Source organism: Atractosteus spatula, chromosome 6 (assembly GCF_055471065.1).
Source record: "Atractosteus spatula isolate fAtrSpa1 chromosome 6, fAtrSpa1.hap1, whole genome shotgun sequence".
Taxonomy (NCBI): Eukaryota; Metazoa; Chordata; class Actinopteri; order Semionotiformes; family Lepisosteidae; genus Atractosteus; species Atractosteus spatula.
This window is the reverse complement of record NC_142711.1, coordinates 10828349-10850000: the sequence shown is the minus strand read 5'-3', so window position 1 is coordinate 10850000 and position 21652 is coordinate 10828349. Positions and strand designations below refer to the sequence as shown.

Below are 21652 nucleotides of genomic sequence, written 5' to 3'. Positions count from 1 at the left end.
TGTATTGTTCACACAGGACGAAGACAGTGTAACTTAAAAATACTTTAATGATTCAGATGAGTCATTTATATATGCTTTAAAACTCACGTATTGAGGTGTGACAGCTATTTCAACGTGTGGCGATTAAAACAGAAAGCTGGGTTAAGTGAAAAAAAAACCTGAACACCCAAGTCTGAAAATCAATCATATAGAAATCAAACATCTAAATGACTAAAAACACGAGTAACATTAATATAAATCACTTTTGCAAATCCAAAAATAGGGGCCTAAGTGAGTAATCCTCTTACCTAACTGGATCAATATAGTTACGAAAATCTGTAGGCATACATACATAGCGTGTTTTAAATGATGAATTGTCCTACATTGTCCCCCGTTCAAAGCTGCACTACTATACTTTGTTAAGTTGAAATAAGATTTACAACTTCAAACCCTTACCTGAAATTTCTCAAGCTAATACTTGAAGACATGCAGACTGTTAATTTGATTATTAAGTTATGTCTATGTTTGAATAATTTCTATAATTAAAATAATTTCTGATATTTCTAAATGTCTTAACACATTTTTAATGCAGTAAAGATATAACAGATGATGGCCACCTTTTTAGTCTTAGAAGCAGTAGTGGATCAGAAAAATAAAGAATAATGGTAGTGCTTCACAATTTAGGCAAAACCTTACATTTCAATGCATAGCAGCTCCTTAAAAAATCGTTTTCTGAATGATTGCTGCTGCCAGCCTTCTTATCACACACTCTGCTGTGGGTGGTATCTGCTTGCCAAGAATTGCCCTCCAATACTAAGGTTTCCAAGGTGATAATATGTAATTTGGAAGAAGATTAGCTTGTTGAAGTGTTCAGAGGGTCACTCCTGAGCTGACCTTTGCTGTGTCTATCTGGGAGGTGATGATGTATCATTAACACTCAGCAGCTGTACCTGAACCACTGCCATGAACATAATAGCCTTTTATAGCCAACAGGGGAGTGTAGATACAAGCCCTTTATTATTCCCCTAAACTAGATTAACAAATTAGATAAATTATTGAAGTAAAACTGCTTTTTCTTTCCCGGATATTTAATTAAGACTAACGTTTGTTTCTGCACCTTGCATAAATAATTAATCTTTATGATAAAGTTAAGTGCTCAATAAAAAATTAAAGTCACCCATTTTTGCACTTTGGCCTTGGTGTCACACTGTAAGTGAGCGAGCAAAGCCACGAACTCTTACTTTTTCAACAAAGCAAAACTGTTCATAGTAATAAGGTGAAAGACAAAAGTACTTTAACCTTTGAATTCTATCATTTTTCTCCTGTATTATTATTCAGCGTTGCTCAAACATAGATTTGGATGGCTCTGGTGTCATTTTAATAAACTCCTTTTGAAAGACATGCATAAATCATCTACTCTGAAAAATGGAAGACATCTAAATGGCAGTTCTTTTAGACAGATTACTGTATAAAAAGTTAAGAGCAAAAGATTGGGTGAAATTTTTGCCCACATAACAAAAACCTTACTGACAGCGTAACATTAAATCAATCTTGTGTGAATGCATGACTGTACTTCTATAAATAACATGTGCTTCTTCTGAAATGAAGACTTTTCATCAGATGTACAAAAATAGCGAAAGCGCAGGATGACCATCTATCAGTCTGTGTCGGCTTTGTTTTTCATGTTCTTGTTCAAATATTTTACAGTTGAAAGCACCGAAGTCAGTGTATGAAAGTGTAAATGTGTAAGAGCTGTAACAGTGTGGTTACAAAGTACGGCAACCAAAAATAAGTTGTTTTTTGCATTTAAATGCCTAACATTTACAGTATGTATCAGTCATTTCTGTGGGGTACTTATTTATTCCATATTTTAATTATCAGCCTATAATTTAATGCCACACAGACTGTTGTTTTGTTTCATGTGGAACTGTTCCACATATGGAGGCTCACAAGATGATTAACTAAATAGGATTATTGTTTAAATGTCACACAATTGTTCTGTTACTTTAACGCAGCTTTACTTTTTAATGCTGTGGAACTTTGTAAAGGGTTTCAATATATATATATATTGTGTTTATATATACAAATGTCATATATTTTATATGCATTTGAGCTAGAAAAACAAGGCGCTTGTCTGTTATGTATAGTTTATTGTTAAGTTAAGCATACCTTAAGGCTTTATTTCTATGACCTCCATCAATTATGTTTCAGGACACACTTCTTTTCTCCTTTTAATCTTTTGGAGGCTACACAGTGGAAGTTGCCCAGTCGTGAATTCCTAATATCAATCACGAACATAATTTGAACCCGAGAGCCCTGGGGATTCTTGGCATCAAACCTTGCTGATCCCCCAAGCCACTTCAATGGCAGGCTTACAAAAAGTAAAGGCACGTATGGCTTAAACAGCTCGCTCCTGTGACCAAAGTATTATCTCATTAGCTTTAATAACTTAAAGCCTCGAAACTCTATTAAGAATATGTTTTTATATGCCAACAGAAAGTCATTAACATAAAAAAAATCATTAGCCCTCCACAGTGAACAGGTTTTGTGTATGATTAATGACCATGGCTGAATCTATGCAACACTATGCTGTATTCTATTTTACTCAAAGGGTGCCCTGTCGCTTCTCTCATCTCTGACAAATGTGGACCACTCCCCGGAGAGTTCAGGCTCGTTCTATATTAAGAAGGAATTTTTATTTTTGTTTTCTTTTTCTCCTCTGAAACCATAAGCCTTTAACGCAAGGCAGGCTTAAACAGTGCGTAAATCAGCGAATCAGACATATTAAATATGAATGTTGAGCTTCAAATACATTCATGAGAATTCTGTTTTTTTTTGTTTGTTTGTTTTTCATTATATCTCAACATAATAACATACTTTGCTTCTTCCATTCACCCCTTCTTTACCTTTGAATGATCATGGATTAGAGACATCTTTCATTATTTAATAATTAATACCAAGTCATGCACCAAATTATTAGAGTTGGGACACCATAAACTTTCTGAAACTTCTTGAGCAAGGTTTTCAAATATTCTTTTCTCTTCTACTCTCACTATAAATTCTGAAGTACATACAGAATACTCCTAAGACCTGAGAGTGTATGCAATCTGTTACAAGTAATTTATTTATAAACTACACAGCAATATTAATAGTTTCTAATGATACGTTGTATGCAAAAAAACTTATTTTTTTGTTAAGCATTTGTCATCTACCCACAAAGTACAATTCTTTTAACTGCCAGAGCAGTTATAGGAAAGTTTATTCTCATTCTGTGAACAGATGGTAAAAATGCTGATGTTTTCAAAATCATTGTAAGACTTATATAAGCATAAGACAAAAGACAATTGCCCCTATATTTCATTTCTTATTTCATTTTCATAGCTAATTTTCTATTTAATTGTATTCACTTAAAACATGCCAGAAGTTTTCATCCTCGCTATCAATAAAAATGCCTCTATGAATTTTCTTAATGCAGCACCATAGCATTTTTACAAAACCTATTGGAACATGTTCTGAAAGAAGCAATTCAGAACATTTCTGCTTTATTTGATTTACATATAAAATATCCAACACAACATACCACGGAATTATCATTTTATTTGAAAGGTGTGAAGATATAAAACTTGGCATTTCAACACAGCTGGGTGAAATTGATTCTGGTTTTGTTTCAGTTTGTGAAAGAAGGTTTCCTAGGTTAAAAACAAAGAAAAACGAGATTGAAATTCTTGGAAATGTTAGTTACACTTCAAAATGAGAGGTATGATTTGAAAACACTGTCATTCTTTTCTTTTGTTTTGCTTTTATTGAAGTACTGATGGACATATTTTACTGCAGAGCATTCAGAAAACCAAAGTCAATTTGTGAAAACAGTACTGAATATTCTTAATGGAAACATTAACTAAACTACCTAGAGATAGGCACAGAATGTGAATAGTCATTATCACCTTCATTCAATTTCTAATTTTTCAGACCTGTTTTGTAAGTATTTTTTAAATGTCTTTCTCTCTGTGAAAATGTCACATACTGTTCTGCAACCATAACGTCATTCAGCTATTGTGAAAGAGTGGCTTTCAAAACCATGTCACTGATCAGATTTGATAACAATGTTTACACAAGTGTTCAGCTTCTAAATGGAAATATGTCATTATATTCATACTATCATGGAAAACAGAAACAAATGGTTACATGATGGTATAAATATAAAAGACATTACATTTTACCAGAAGATGTACAAACAGCAAAAATAAACTTTACCGAAAGTCCACAAGAGCTATAGCTACGAAGAGTACTGAGACACAGAGTTTTAAATTCACTTAATGAAGCTGTCCATTAATACAATAATTGAATTTATGTCCAAAATGCTAAAGGCACTAGCTAATTAATACAATTTTGAAAACTAGTTAGAAATGCTATCTACAATATGTTCAAATCCTCTAATCATTAACATACCTCCCAGCCATACTACGATAGCATTTAAACTGATTTATTTTCTAGGTTTTTTTTTATTTTTATTCTTCATGTTAGCAAAGAAAAATGATTGCCTTAGGTACCTGGATGTCTTCCCACGAGTGAGGATTTGCACATCTAGATTAGTTTTCTTTCTGTCACTTCAAAGTAGTCCTGTGTCTCAGGCAAATTAATATGTTCATTTTTTTCTATATTGAACATTATGAGTAATGTTCTTTTAAAATGTTTTATTAAATTTAATATCATTCATCTACAATAGGTAACTATTTGTTTGGTGAATTATATATTTTCTGTAATTGTTGCCTAAAATGCACAACTGACCTATGATCCCCACAAAGTGAGTTAACAGTCACCTTATTACGGAATATTCCAAAAATATACTGGATTAAACCTATTCATGAACATACTTACAGTTCACCATACCATCAACATTTTTTCTTGACTGAAGTCAGTACATATGTACAAGAGAGCACATTTTAACAACTAAATCAAGTCTATGCGCTATAAAACTACATTACAAAACTGTTTTTTTCTTCAAAGTCTTTCTCGGGGAAATCTTACATTTAATATATGCAGCTATGAAAGCCTGACCCGTATCGAGTAGCACACCATCAATCTCGGTCTGTTTGTATAAGAGATGCCTCGCACAGTTGCCACAATCACCCTCATTTGCACTCCAGCCTCAATTTTCTTTCTCATAAGATAGTGGTCTCAGCGCGAAGTCCTAAGCACGAATATCACAAAGCCCATGAAGCCTCACTATCACACTCTGGAAACCATACAAACACTGCCCTCTTAATAAACTGACCTTCTAGACATTTTATATTAATTAATAAAATAATAAAATCTTTACATAGAGGGTTTGTTTCCACTTAAAATCACACACCTCTTTGTCGTGTTGAGGTCTCACATATTGCATACAAAATAAGAATGAGTACAGTACATACGACCACGACATGTGAATGCAGTAGATCAGCGTTTAATGAATGCACCTACATTTAAAACACAGTTCCATTAGTAGCACATAAAGGCACATCATGACAGTATTTCCTGGATTTTGTTTAGTTAAACACATACTGGGAGAGTACAGGCAAGGCTTAAACATAAAAACTGTTGCAAGTATACGTACTGTAAACGATCCCCACACTACTGATTTGAAAACAACACTAGTAGTACTAGCACTTGGCTGACGAGATAAACATGTTTAACTCTATATTACAGTAGCTGTAACACTGCCAGGGACGCATACTGTACGTACAATACCTTAGAGGCAATGCATGCCATTTCACAGTGTATTGCTAAAACTTGTCTAAGAACAAAATAGTGTCGAAGTCTCCAATGGCTTTATCAGGTGCGAGGATTTTTAATCTTTAATTCGAAATTGGATCCGATCACATAACGTCATGTAAACTACAGCAGCCACACTAATACTCAGTTCACAAGTTTCAATACTTTATATTTTGATACCCATCTACTGTATTATAATTCCTTAGCGTATTCAGTGTGCGTTCGTTTAAAATACTGTAAAGCACGACTGTCCTACAGCATGAAGACAAGAAGATGACCCCTATTCCCCAGGAAAAATGGGTACAGTGAGACACTTCAACATCTCAAACACATAAAAAATATATAAAAATACACTAGTCCGTCACTGAAAAAGATGACAACATAAACTCTAATTTAAGTCCAAAATGGTGAACTTTATATTATGAAAAATGAACGAAGGACAATTATTATCAAAAGGACTAAAATGCTCCTTTATTGTTAATATGGTTATTGAACTTAATTGAGTAATGTAAAATCTTCCCATTTTCGGGTTTCTTCTCATATTTTATCTTCGATGCGAGTTAATTGTATCGGATAGACTGTCTGGAGAAACAGCAACGGATCCGTCTGCCCTCGAATGATGTGAAATCTTTGTCGATCCCGTTGTGGTTTGCTGCCACTGTAACATTTTTTATCAATAAAAGTAACAAGCATTGCTTGGTATGACAGAGCTCCTGGGGGAAAGCCACATTGTACAATCTACAACGGGAATACCCACAACAAAACATAATCTTGCTGTCACGCATAATGCAAGAATTCTATCTAAAGTCATTCGTTTTTTTTATTGTCCGAAAAGCGGCACCACCAACAATACAGAACGCAGAAGCTATGTGCTGCACGCTCCTGCCGTATAAAGTCTGTTACAGATTATTGGTTCAGGAACGGATACATCACCTAAACACATCTGGACACTGTAATAATTAAAGTGCATGCTTACTTTTCTCTCTCGGCTGCCATCCAATTGGCTGAGACTGTAATCAATTTTACTTTTTTTTTCATTTAACACGCAGTTTGACACTCACTAACGTTAAAGAGTTATGCTGGCAATAGTCATTTTTTTATTATTATTATTTGTATTAACGCTGGGAAAAGTTTTTTAAAAACCTTATTACAGCACCGACGCGGTCCATAAACTTCAAATAAATAAACAAATCAGAACAGTAAAACAAACGAGTATCACCTTATTGCAATAGTAAGGGTCCAGGCAATGCGAGGGTCCCAAGCAGGAAGGATCTGTAGCTGATGCAGGCTGTGCTGGTGGAGGATAAAATCTCACGTCCATCTCAGTAGAAACATCAATCAACTCCTGTATTTCGGGTTCTTGTTTTCGTGTACACAAGGATTAAGAGTAAAAAAGAGCAAGATGTATGTGACTTAGTAATGGGTATTAGTAGCGCTCGTAGTACTGAAATACAGTAGAGAGGAACACCTTCTCTGCCTCACATCCGTTTGCGGTTTGCGAAAAACTCTCCAAAAATGAACCAGTCTCGCAAGCGTTCTCAAAAGCGAATTAATACAAAATCTACCTGGAAACTACTGTTTATTTCCTCATTGAACGACGTTAGCTTATTTTTATGCAAGTTTATTTTTTCTGTTTATTTTTTTACGGAAAAAAACAAATCAGAGGATCCTGTCGGAATGGCTTCCCAACGCATTTAGTGAAGCAGGGCTCTGTTTGCTCTTAGCCTCCAACATTTCACACAAAAGACTCGCACGACAGAACATGAGCTAAAGCGCTTATACCCCTCAGCGGTGTACAGGGGGCGCCACAAAGAGAGCGAATACCAAATCGCTTCTATTCACAGTCCTTGAACTGGGCTTTCTTTTGCTGCTTCGCAAGTTATGAGATATTAAGAAAATCTATTACTTTAACTGGAATAAAGTCAGTCCTTGTTCCACTTGATTCTTCCGCATTGATCGACATATAGTGTATACAGTTGTAGAAAATCTTACTTTCTTGAGCCGTAGATTTTGTTTTTCATTCTTTTGTGGGACAAGTGCAGTCCTGCAGTTGGTAGTAATTTGAATAGTATTGGGTGTCCAGATATGTAAAAAAACAGTGAGAATTTACAGCAGGTGAAATGGTAAAAACCATTTTATTTTAATTGAAAAATTCTATTGATATACATTTTTGTGTTAAAGGGTTGTGATATGTTGCGGTACCTTAATAGTTTTTAAGTTTTTTAAGAAATACAAGTTTCATGAAAAATCGCTCTATTTGTGACTGTTTCTGTATGTATAATACGCATTTCAACCTGCGCTCGAACAGTATGGATTGAAAAATATTTTAAGCAGAGAGACGGGATGAAATGTAAAATATCTTTCCATCTGCTTCCTTCACTCTCCTCTTTAACAAAATAAAATACAACAACCCAAAGTTTTCCCCTTTTGTTGGGAAAGTTGTGAGTTACCTGATAAATCAATTTAAAGTACTTATTACTGTACGGTTAAATATGCTGGTTCTGTCCTCCACAAGATGCTTTCAAATGTTTGAATAGTGCACTATGTGTATATAATCAAAAACTAAAGTATTGGTACTCAAGAGGTAGAGCTCACCTATACATTAGAATTAATTCCTCAGTGCTGTCCATTTGTTTTGAAATCCTTTCATTCTATGTACATAATGTAATAATAATTTGTTGTTGAATTCTAAATCTGAATATCTACTTTTTCTATATTCATGTGTACAGTGAATAACAAAAATAAAAAAGCAACTTTGTGGCTTTCCCCTTATTAATCTCACAACTATCCATCCATCCATTTTCTAACCACTTTATCCAATACAGGGCCACAGGGGAGCTGGAGCCTATCCAGGCACGCAACAGGCGCAAGGCAGGGTATACTCTGGATGGGACGCTAGTCCCTCTCAGATCTCACAAGTATACTGTATATTCACATTCATGTGGTTTGTGATGAGCTTTTTGAAGTCTTTTGGGTGAGTAAATAAAACCTCATTTATATTTTTTTAATAAATTATTTATTGATGACTGTCCTCATCTTAGAGGTTTATGAACGTGTAACGATGAGTTCACCATTTAGCTGAGATGAGACTGGATTGTACATGTGGATCAAAGTGTTTGAGGTCAGTAAATAAAAATTCATTTTTGTTTTTAATAAATCATTTATTGATCACTCCGAACTTGTCGCGGAAGCCAGGGGCTGGCTCCGTAGCAGCAGGAACGGAGCAAATACGGGGGTTTGGTCGGGGCTCAAGGTATCGGTCGGAGTCAGAACGAGACATAAGCCCTCAGGTAGCAGACGTGGGGCGACCTGGTGAGGCGAGCCTCTGGAAAACCGATCCCAATGCCGAGCGAGGAGGATAGGGAGACCCTGAAATATAAAGCCCCCGACAACATATAAACATATAAACATATAAACAATATAAAGGCACACCATAAGAACAAGTAAAGCACAGGGAAACTAGGAACAGGACAGAGCAGGAGCGCCCTCTAGATGTGGAGGGCGTGACAGTACCTCCCCCCTTCATGGGCGGCTCCTGATGCCCCAAAAATAAATGAGCTGCACAGCACTGGGGGGAGGAAAAACCTCATTTAACTGAAAGGAAACCTCCGGGAGTCCACGGCTGAGCGCTACCCCCTCCTCCGGTGTAAAAACCTTTATTGAGTAGAGGAAGGGGGGCAGGGTAGGGCTCCGGGGGAGCGAGACACAAAAAAACAGACTAAACACATTAAAAAAGCACACACAACAAAAAATAAGCCCTGATGGAACAGGGGAACAAACAACACATAAAAATGACTCACAAAAAATAAGGAGACCAGGGGGCATGGGAGTCTGGGACAGGGATACAGTGGGCTTGGGAGCCCAGGAGACAAAGCAAGTTAAAAAAAATCACACACAAAAATAAACCCTGATGGAACAGGGGGACGAAAAACATGAACAATACCAGGGAGACAGGGAACCAAAAGCCGGGTAGGCCATGGAACCAGAAGCCAGAGAGGCCGGGAAACCAGAAGCCAGGAAAAAGTACAGGAGATACCAGGACCAGAAGCCAGGGCAGCCAGAAAAACAAAAGCCAGGAAAGAAGAAAAGGGAGAGAAGTTACAGAAGGCAGGGTGGCCAGGAGACCACTCGCAGGGTCCAGAGCAGGTTTGGCATTCTGTCATGGAAGTTGGGGGCTAGCCGTGGAGAGTGACCGGCGAGACGGGAGGTCCGTATGCGTAGCGGCAGGAACGGAGCAAACATGGGGGTTCGGTCCGGGCTCAAGGTATCGGTCAGAGTCAGAACGAGACATAAGCCCTCAGGTAGTTGATGTGGGGCAACCTGGTGAGGCGGGCCTCTGGACAGCCGATCCCAATGCCGAGCGAGGAGGATAAGGAGACCAGGAAATATAAAGCCCCAGACAACAAGACACACCGGAAGAACAAGTAAAGCACAGGGAAACTAGGAACAGGACAGAGCAGGAGCGCCCTCTAGATGTGGAGGGTGTGACAGAACTCATCTCTGCAAGTTTATGAACTTTAATGAAAAGCAGATAGTGATATTGCTATAGGTGTCTCTGTATTGTATTTCCAGTATAAAAGACTTGACCTAAGTAAACTGGCAGGCCTGCAAGTCAAGTCACAAAGACTAACTATGCATAGAGGTAAAGTCCAGAAGATGTCTTGGTCTGCTGGTTTAGACATGTCACACACAGGATATTGAGAAGAAAGTCAGTCTACTAGATATTTAGATCCATCAGGTAATCTTCCAGATACAGAGAGATATATTACCCCACTCTTAACTACTGACAGCTGGGAGGAGTTCCATATCTTGATGCTGCTGAGTACAGTCAATTATCTTTCAAAATGATATGGCTGAGACATCATAGGCCAGCCCTTCATTGATGATTTCTGTGACTTGTGTTTGTGTGTGACCTGTAGAGTGCTCACATACAAGGTCCACCCAAGCAATCCTGGCACAGGACAACTTTCAAAACAGCGGAGTGACCTGCGTCCATGGTTCTCAGGCGTTTTCCATACTGTCCATACTGTAGGGACCAGCTACTTCAAGCAGTTTTGCCCAGCTTCAGAAACAGATAATGTGTCTTTACTGGGAGATGTACAGTACTTCTCTCTTTTCCAGGGTTGACAATGTACAGCTGTCATCGCTAGAAAAGGCGTAGACAGATGTATGGTTATACAGTACATAGTTTGAACTTTGACTGTTGACGGTGGGTGAAAGCACACAATAATGATTGAAACTGGCTATGTAGTGCTTTGGCTCAAATTAATGGTTTATATAACTATTAGATATCAGAATTTGAGTTTTATTTGAGATTTAACATTTATGTATGCACGAATGGCTTCCAAAATGATACTCATACTGTATGTAATCTGTTTATTTTGGAACCAATTATAAGTCAATTGACTAGACGTTCAATTTCACTGCTTTCAAGATATGGCTGGATGAGGGATGAGATCATTGGATCAATTTGTTACTCGCAGCCAAACACGCTATGTGGGCCAAATGGCTTCATCTTCTTTGCAAACATTCTTGTTCTTGTGTGCACATTTGTGATTCACGAAGCCAAAGCTCTGTGATCGTGTCACTACTTTATTAGCTATTATGATGCCCTTATTACCATATTTATTGTTGAACAAAATATATAAAAGAATGTCATGTATTCCTCTGTCTGTCATTGTTGATACAATATTAACTTTTCCCCATTAACCTGCCTATTGAGAAATGTAAACTAATCCATTTTCCTTAATTGACTAAGTGAAGCACCCTGTGGCTTGAGAGGCAAGCGGAAAACATCATGTATAATATACAAAATACAGAGAACATTTCACAAGAATGTATTTATTGTAAAATTACAAAGGCATAACAATACGACAGTACAAATACAAAGCAATATAAGCTCTGCATTTAATTTTTTTAACATTTTTTGAATTTATATCATGATTTGAGAAATGTACATGCTATCAAACCTGTTCTTGTCCTCTTTTTTTCTGTGCTTTTCAAAGCTAATTAACTTAACACTGCACCTGTTCATATTATTTCATTCATATTTAATTTAATTTAGGTTTCATTCAGATCCTGCTATAACTATTTTATCATGTTCAGGTATATGGTTGTTGATATACTGTATTAGTTACTGGCAGTGAAGCAAGCTACAAAGGCAAAATATCCTGCTCTTGTCCGGAATTCTTTGTGTTTTAATGTTCTTAATAGTTCATGGTGTAGATGGTTCCAAACCATTCTGCTTGGTCCAGACCATTAATCTATTGTTCTTGAACAAACAGGCTTTCTGCTTTTACTCATATTTTATTGGTCACCTACTGTAGGTCATCTCATGCTCATATACAGTAACTCATATCCTATACATTACTTTATACCATTTTGAAAGTAATTAGACTGGCATTTACAAAATATACAGATTCTTCTTGGACTGTAAAAAGTACTCACATAGTTTTTGAACATTGGTATTAATTATGTGAATACAGCTTGCAAGTAGTATTCAGTCATGTAGAGTGAAGCCATAAACAGCAAGCACAGATTAGACACCTTGTCCTGTTGAAAATAATTGTGTTTGAATCACATGCTTCTATCCACAAGAAAAGGGAAAAAGAAAAGAAAAGGGTTGTCTCCGTTCATGTAATAACAGTCATAAATAATGAATGTACTATAGTTTGAATACTTGAAGCTACACCTACTGCCCTACACAAGAGGTCCCAATCAAAGTATCATATGGAAGAGTGTGCAAATGTGCATGAGTACCAATAATAGTGTCCTCAGCATGAAGCACAAGAGCAAGAAGATAAAAATCAATCCTCAGCTCATGCTCAGGAGACAAGGATGATGGGCAACAAAGAAGAAATGGTTAGAAATGAAGTTTTATGGCTGCTTGTAACTTAGTCATTTCTTTTGCCGGTATTTTTATGGAACACTGTCATCTATTACCAATGCATAGGATTTTCACAGGTTTATTGGACTGCAGTCACTGGATGCCAGTCAGTCATGGGATGGTATAGTGTGGTTTATTTTTGGTACATCTCTGCAAAGGAGTATCTGTAAATTATCTTCCTGGAACTCCTTTGTTTTAAATGTTGTGGCAGGAGAGAACTCGCCTACTGTACAAGACATCCTACTGATATCCTCCCACTAGCGCAGACCAGTACCACTACCACCAAGCAGGTAGTAAACCACAGGCAATGAGCTGACTATATTGCCTTACGTCTGCAAGGGGTAAAGTATGGCTAGAGTGACCCCTACTGGGAAGACAGCATCACTATCAGGTGATGTAGAAGAAAGCATGAGCAACAGTCTTTTTTAAAAGCCATGACTTTTTTAGTCATGATTTTTCTAATGAGTTTTTGAAAAAGACAACAGTCTTTTGTAAAAGAGAATCACTGTCTTTCTAGTAACAATTGTACAGTATACTCATTTACTGTTGTGGTGCTCAGAGCCCAAGTTTCAATCCCAATAGTGTCTGCTCTTTGCATACTGGCCATGGTCTAGAAAATCTCTGAGAACCTCACTGCAACTCTATTACAATATTCATCCTACTCACTACTTCTGTGTTTGCTTAACTGTGAAATGTGCATGTGATAAGAGAACAACACAATTTTTTGACAGACAAAATTCAGAAGTTGTGCAAGAGTGGAAACTCAGCAACCCTGAAAAAAGTAAGTCAATTAGACTTCTTAATTTAGACTTTAACAAATTAGACTTCCTAATTCCCCTTCTAATTTAAAATTTTACCATGTTCCAACCTCACATCTCTCTATTTGTTTTGGTTTATTAAAAAATCATACTTTCACTATTTTTCTGATTCTGCATTTTTGCCACTGCCTAAATTGCTGTTCTGTCTTTTAGAAATGTGTTCCCAATGACTAGATACTGTACATCATAAATCTACACTAACAAGCATATACATTTAAAGTTCTTACTTTTAAAAATAACTGACTTCAGGATTTTCAGAGTAGGAATCCATCACAGTGCAATCACATTATTGTTTTTACTTGCTTGTGAAAATAAAAAATGTTTTTATTTTTGCTTTTCAGAATAAAAATAGATTATATACTGAAAGCATACAAGTGCAATGGCATCCTCTTGAGGTCATACAAGTCATGCAATAAATCTTCAGATGACTGGTGACACCAATCTGAATTAAAACAAATGCTTATAGAGTGTTATGGAGAGTGGAAATAGATTTTGTCAGTGTTGTTCCTGAATTGATAGCAACAAATACAACACTACATACATTTTCTAGAATGACATTCAGTGTGAGGATGCCACAGTGTACATGCATCATGCATAACCCAGGCTTACAGTAACAGTGCCTGAATGGGTTCCACCATTCATTTGCAAAGTTTTATGGCTGGCAACTGTGGAGAGGAAATTGGACTGGGAAATGTTGGACGTTCACAGCAGCTGGCTATATGCCACCTTAATGCCCACCCAGTGACCAATTACTGTCCACTGGACTGTGTTAGGATGACTGGTAGTGTTAGTGGTCATTCTTTGCATAATACCCTACATGTCATCACAGTGAGATAATATTGGAACATATTAGATAAAGAAAATGCAGGTAAGTGACAGGCCATGGTCACTATGGTTTGTAGTGCTGAAGAATCCATCTTGTTGGATTATGTTGGATCCATTTGTTGTTTAATTGGGTTGTGGAAGTATATAGTTACCCAGCTATATGGTTGAAGCTGATACTTTGTTTTCCTTATAGAAACAGCTTTCAAGAAACAGCTGGAGGAGATCCTTGGATTAATAAACTACTAACTACAAATGGGCATGCTCTGTTTTGTAACTTTTCATATGTTCTGACACATCAACATCATTTCCCACAGCCACATTTGGCAGCAAATGATGGCTACCTTGCACACAAAGGATAAGATGTTTTTCTGATGACGTTCAGTCTGAGATTTTCTAATTGGCAGCTGCATGTCCTTCAACACTGAGCAGATAGATTTGCATGGGACTATCATATTGAAAGAGATCATTTTATTGAAGGAGGAGTATAGGGTGCAATTACCAATTGGTTCCAATGACAACATTTGGCACTCAATATGGACAATATCTTGTGATCCGTTCTCATTCCTCTCTTAGTACCATTTGACAGATACAGAAAGCTAATTTCAACAACTACAGTATTCACCCCCATGAAGTGGAGTTGCACAAGTATTCCTTCATGCTCAGGGGTTGAATTAGCCTTCATCATCACTTCATTTGAACCCAGCTGGACACTGATTGGATGAGATGTTTGAGAGCAACATTCTCAACTGCTCCATATCAGAAGAGTTACGGGCCTGGCAGCATCATTAAAAAACTATGCCACAAGCACTTGCAAGACCTGTATGTTGCTCTATGTCTCATAGACCTTAAGCATCAATGAATACAAGGTGCTTACACCTTGCTAGACATCAGATCCCTGGAAGCTTTCATGGCATCTGTAAAATCCAGTTTGCATCATTGTGGACTGTGATTGTTTCCTCCATGTATGGCATTAATAAACTAAACAAAGCAGTGCCATATTAACATTCACAGAGTCCTTGAATGGTTTCACTCCTGGAATTGCATCTTTATTGCCTAGGAGAATAATTTAAAGAATAGTAAGGAGCAATCTGTTCAATTTAAGGTCCTTGCATCTGATAGAAAGCAGTTCAAATAATGTGTCACTTCTCATGAAGCTGCATATGTATTTTAAGGAATTATTTTTATGACTTTTTGGTGATTTATTTGTGTTTAAGTGAGGTTTTAAATGTCCTTTCTTACATCCTCATTTAATTAACATTAAGGTTGTTGCAAAATGTTCTTTTTCTCTTGACGTATACTGTGCAAACCATTCGTAGGTGCCAACACTAAAGTATTCAATGAATATTGTTTTTAGAGGGCCTGGTGGCAACCTACTTAAGACCAAACATTCTCCTTTCAAGAGGCTCCAAAAACCACATCTGCTTTGCTAAGTTGTCTATAAACTGTGCATAATAAGAAGCCCAAATAAAAGGGGAATCAATGACATGCTGTTCCGGACACTTGCTCTCCCTGCCTCCTTCCCTTCCAGGGAAGTAAAAGAACTACTTCATGGACAATTATTCTTTTAATTATTTACCACCTTGTTAGGTAAGCTGTGCTGTTTCAGTTGTCAGAAGCCAATCGGTTTTACTTTGTGCATTTTTCCCACAGGCATTAGGGCTACATTTAAAAATGAATGAATTGGGAATTTGGGTTTGTAGATACTGTCCAGTACCTAATAGTCTGTCTGCAAAGCTATGCATTTAAAACAACCTTAATGTTGAACTCAAAACAGTAAGACAAATTGAGAGGGTTTAACCATAACAAGATTTTGAAACTAATTTATTATGTAACAATTGATATTCCATCCAATTAACATATTGTTGATTAATATGCCATTTTTTGTTGTTAAGCTTGTCTGTGCTTGTGTTTATTTAGTGGAATAAATGCAATAAGCTTTCTGGCTCTTCATAATGCAGATGCTTTCTTTCAGGCTTATTTCATTATGAATAGGTCAGTCTGTATGCCTGACATTTCTCTTCAGATTCCCGTGACCTTTTAATATGAATCCACATCTTATTCATAATAAAATGCAACTGTCCGTTTTCAATCACTTAATATAAAATCTATAGCACAAGCATATCACATTTACAGCAGACTACCTCGTCTTTCATTTCTGTATTTCTCATTACCTTTCAAATTAGGGATAATAAGTAAAACGATACATTAACCCTTTGAAAAAAGCATTTAATCTCAGTAACCTATTTTTTCTTCACAAATTGTGCTAATATTAGAACTAATTTGTAACATATGTTTTAGACGATGTCCATGTAATAACAGTATGTGTTGTAGCAGCCTGCAAGAATTAGAAATTTGTTATATTGTTAGAAATATGAGTTTTCTTTCAAGAAAGTCTGGATTTAAGTAGATTAAATAGTAATTAAGTAGTAAAAATAGAATAAATGGAGTTTTATAAAAATAACATTTCCTTTCTAATCAGACATTTGAACTGAATACTGGCACTAAAGGCAACCCATATTAAAGCAATGGTTTTCTCTTACCATTAGACAAGATTTCTTTGTTTTCTGTCTTCTTCAAATAACTGCAATCAAGGATAAGGGATTTATCTTTATTATTATATGTAAGAGCCTCCCTTAGTAACCTTTTCTGAGTTAAAATGATGGGCATTACTTGTAACTCCTCTGTATTGTTTCATTCCCAATACTCTAGCTCATTCCTTTTATTTTTCCTTACATTTAAAAAAGCCACATAAAATATCCCATACAATGAGAAGTAAATATTTAGTCTTTAAAAAACTACAAAATCTGGAAAAAAACATAAGAGGAATGTGTTTTATGTGTCATACAATATTTCATCTTGTTAAAGTGACAGAAAAACACTGCACCTACATCTGAATATTCGGTTGAATTCTAAAGCACCTCTTATCAAAAAAGACATCTTAAGCGACCAGGACATTATTGACACAACAGGATATTTTCTAATCCATTCTCATTCAAACTAGCCAGGTTGTCATGTTATGCATAGAATGTACTACTGTGCTGCTTATTTTATGTCTGTTTGAAATAGAATAAAAGGCTGCAAAAGATTAAGTAACATAATTAATGTTCTTGTATATATAAACCAAATGAAACATTTAATGATTTGTTACTCCCTCTGTTATTTTCTTCTAATGGCATTCTGGAATTCTTATCCTCTTTGCTAAAGGACTGATGTAAGACTTTAGCAATCAACATAATTACAGGCCTGATTATTTCCTAATAGCATTATGAGTGTTTGGTTTTATGCCACACAAATTAAAGGAAAATAAAACCATGCAAGACAGCATGACACATCACATATTGTTTTTCATGTTTTACATTAAATAAAATGAATTAAATGCAATGATGGCACCATTTAATTTGTTCTATTTTAGTTTTTACAGATCTTAACATATTCCAACTTGAAAAAGATTAATCATTTTAATGCTTGCATTGCAAAATACTTACTCAATTGAATTAGAATTTGCGAGCACCCAAATAAAATGTTAGGCTTTTGTTTAATCAACAGTGAGGAAATGCATGCGGTTGACTGTTTTTTTTCATTTGTGCGGTTTATAACCCTATTACCAGTTCAGCAAAATCACAGTATTCCAGCATATCGTAGTAGAGCATTCATAATGCATAGCCACTAAATTTTGTTGAGCAAAGAACCGTTTTCATTGTTTTTGAATAACTTATCCTTTCTTGACGTTAAACAGCACCAGTACCTTGGTCAGGAAATTAAAATATGGGATGACACAATTTACAACCATTATTATGGAAACATAGGATTAGTCCGTTGGAGCTATTTCCCAGCAAACAGCAACACCTGCAGCTTTCCCCAGGTGTTTGTAGGCTTCCAGTGACATCACCAGATCTTGGCCCTCCTCAAATCAATGCTAATCCCTTTGTCAACCACTATACAGCTTGTTGTGTGTCCAAATGTGAATGGTTTAAGAGCATGTCTGCTCTTCCTCATTTCCCCCATTGAAAAGCAGGAGACATTGTTGTTACCCAAGACTTAAACAATTAGCAATTCCAACCTAAGCGGGCACAAAACAAAACTGTTCACACAGTAGCTTTAAGAATAAAAGGGGGCGACCATTACTTTACACAAGTAATTAAATGGTTTATGCTAGGTAGAAGATTTGTTTCTTATTCGAAAACTATATGGTGTTGAGTAGAAGAGTGGAAAACATATTTGTTCATTTGTATCTCAAAACTGGAGATACAAAAATGTTTTCAGATAGTGATACGTTTGTCGTTGAAACGTTAAAAAAGGCTAGGCAAAATAAGGGTTAAAAACCACCACTACACCAAATTATTCCAAGAGCATATAGGCAATAACACTGAGAAAGAGTCTATTTATACTGCAATCTTAAATTATGCTGGGTATTTGGAGTGCCTTGTTCTGGAAACAAAAAGCAGGGATTTGAAATATTACATAATACTGCATGTCATCTAATCCTAATTAGCACTTGAAATGGAATTGAAATAGGTCAGAATGAAATGAAAAAAGGAGAAAAAAAATTTAATGTTGATGCAAAATAACTCCTTTGTGAAGTATTTTCTACGGTTAGGATTTTTCAGTTGTGATCAGAGAGTATTAAAAATACAGAACTTAATGCCATCAGCAGCAGAAATATCCATCTTAAATCTGGTGTGTTCTACTCCTTTATTTTTTATTAAAAGTCAATGTCAATACGTCTGTTTTGATGTCTGTAAAATTAAAGTTCTGAAATCTGACAATGCATAATATATTGATAAAAATAATGTTTATATGACACAGACCTTTTCAGGACATTTTTCAATATCCTCTTTGATTTTTTTTACCAATATATTTTTCCTACATTATATGTTTATTGATGCTTTGATATACAAAATACACTCCATGCCTATTAAACACATAGAAAAAAACAACTTAAAATTGAATGCAAAATAGATATGTTTCTTCTAAAGTAAAAATGCATTACAAACTGAATATGAGATTTTTACAAACACAGTATACTCCACACCTGTTTCATAAAGGAGACACTCTAAAATAATTTAATCGGCAGACATCAGTTTTAATGTGCTTAGATCAGTTATAAACCTTTGATTCTGCTGGTAAAATTAGAAAACCAATGACAGCTGCTTGTATACTTCTTCATTATAGGGTAAACACTGGTATTTTGTTTTGCCAAGAACAGAACAATGTTGCAGTTATCTAAGATTTTTTGACAGCAATCTACTTTGTTGTTACAATGCTGTAACATTGTGGGGATCTGCACACAATTACAGTAATTACTGCCTGAGGGTGTGTGGAACAAAAAACACTTAAGCGGATCCAAAAAATGGTTAATATAAGATATCTGACAGAGTAGATGATTAATATAGTCTCTTGTCTTTAAAATAGCTATGGTTGGTTTTCTTTTTTCCACATATTGCACTGATTTGAAGACGGAATGAAAGAATGATACTACATTACAAATCTACTGATTTATTTTAGTTTAAGAACCTATAAAATTTAGTCTTCCGGATTTATTTCACCACCTTCTAAAAAGCAAATAATTAGAGATTACTAATTAGACCAGGTCATTCAGTCCATCTAGTCATATACTGTATATTGTTATTCAAATCATTTCAAACAGGCAAAATACTGAAGTCTGAAATGAAATACTAATTTCACCATCATTTGAGCTTCCTAGTATTTACCTGTTCTTCAATTTTACTTTACAAATTTACTAAACGGTAGACTTGTTGCCCAGAAAAGATGAATGCCCCTCGTTATTCTCCATTGTGCTTTTTAATTCTCCCTTTGCCCTGTGGAAAATAAGGCTTTAGCAGGGAGAAAATTGATAGGGGTGTGGATACTGCCACTTTTCATTTGCATGAGATTAATAAAGAGTACACATGCAAAGCAGGATGTGAATCATCAATGATAACATCTTATATTTGTATGTTATTCCCACATTTCTGACAAGCATTTTGTGCATGTAAGAAGTGCACATACTGTAACAAACAATGGCACCTTCTCAATGCAGTGAGAGGAGTAAACATTTTCTTTTTCTATTTTTGCTGCCTCCATCCAGTAGGCTCTTACGTCTGTTGTGGATTGACATCATCCCAATTTCTATGCTAATTTTAATTTTTACCTGCGGCAGTATAACATCTAATTACTTTAGTAAATCTGAGGTTAGACACAGGGCATAACCGCATGGAGTGATCTCCATTTATCAGGCACTATGAGGTCCAAATTACTGCCATTTAGCACTTTTTTTCTTCGTTTTCAGCTTCTAACTTATGAGGTAAAAATAAATATATATTGTAAAAATATATGATAATCCTAACTTTTCCATAATTGTTTTAAAATATTTTTTTAAGAACCGCAGTCCCATGCTTGAATTTTAAATTCATGTACATTTAAAAAAAAATACTTTTTTTTAACTGCTCCATTATCCTAGTCTTATTTGTGCAACATTCAATTGCTGATCCAATTTCGTCCACCGTATTACTTAAATATTCAGTCATCATATACAAGAAAAAAAAAACACTCATAGATAAAATAAATTCAGTGGTCTTCATTATAAAGACTCAGTGGCTGCTCATTTTTAAATCATTAACATTAAATTTTTAGTTGCTTTTCAAGACTGCATGCAATGAAAAAATCAAGCAAAATAAAAAGAAAATCAAGATATACATGAAGTCAATGAAAATAAAATTAGACATTTGGGAATGTGTAGCTGTAGCAGAAACTGTTCTTACAGAATACAAATAAACCTAGAACTGTCAAGCTCCATTATTTTCACTGAGACCTAATAGTTGTAGGCCTAACAAAGAAGTGTCATCCTTTGTCATTGCTTATCCCTGTGTGCTTCATCTAGATTACTGTGAAAAAGAAACCCTTCAATACACTACATACTGTGCTATTTTTTTGTGAGATGTCTTTCCTATTTTTAAATTAGTTTTTTTAATTAACTGACTATAATGAATAGAGTTCAATGTATTGTTTACATTTTGTTTTGCTTGACTGATAAATTCTGAAATCTTTCAGTAATTGCATGTAGTTGAATGCTTATAGGAAACCACATTAAACTGGCGCTTTCCTTAAAGTAAGTTTAAATAAACTATTTTATGAAACCCATACAGTGTTTATTTTATGAGCAATGAATTGAACAGTGGGTTTAGCATTGTAATGATGCTGGAGACAGTTATGTCTGGTGCTTTGTTAGGGATTGTAAAAATGGTACACTGGCGGCTCTTTATGATTATTTTTAATATTTAAGGAACCAGAGCTGGGAAAATAGTACCCAATAGTGTTGACCTTTGAATAAATAATGAAGTCATATAAGCAAGGCTTTTACACTGCAAATGATGACCTGGCAAGTAGCAGT

At 35.6% G+C, this 21652-nt stretch overlaps 1 protein-coding gene across 6 annotated transcripts in view; it reads right to left on the bottom strand.

Annotated features, from left to right (window-relative positions):
• Window positions 1-7591, bottom strand: part of tox (thymocyte selection-associated high mobility group box) — a 115768-nt gene extending 108177 nt beyond the window's left edge. For 2 of the 6 annotated variants that reach the window (XM_088918793.1, XM_088918797.1), the window contains exon 1: window positions 6953-7481. In XM_088918793.1, coding sequence (XP_088774919.1) covers window positions 6953-7054 — 102 coding nt within the window. In that variant the 5' untranslated portion in view covers window positions 7055-7481. Of the gene's footprint in view, window positions 1-6952 lie in introns of all 6 variants that reach the window. The other 4 variants (XM_088918795.1, XM_088918799.1, XM_088918798.1 and 1 more) reach the window with 3 other exon arrangements.
• Window positions 7592-21652: the final 14061 nt, after the last annotated feature.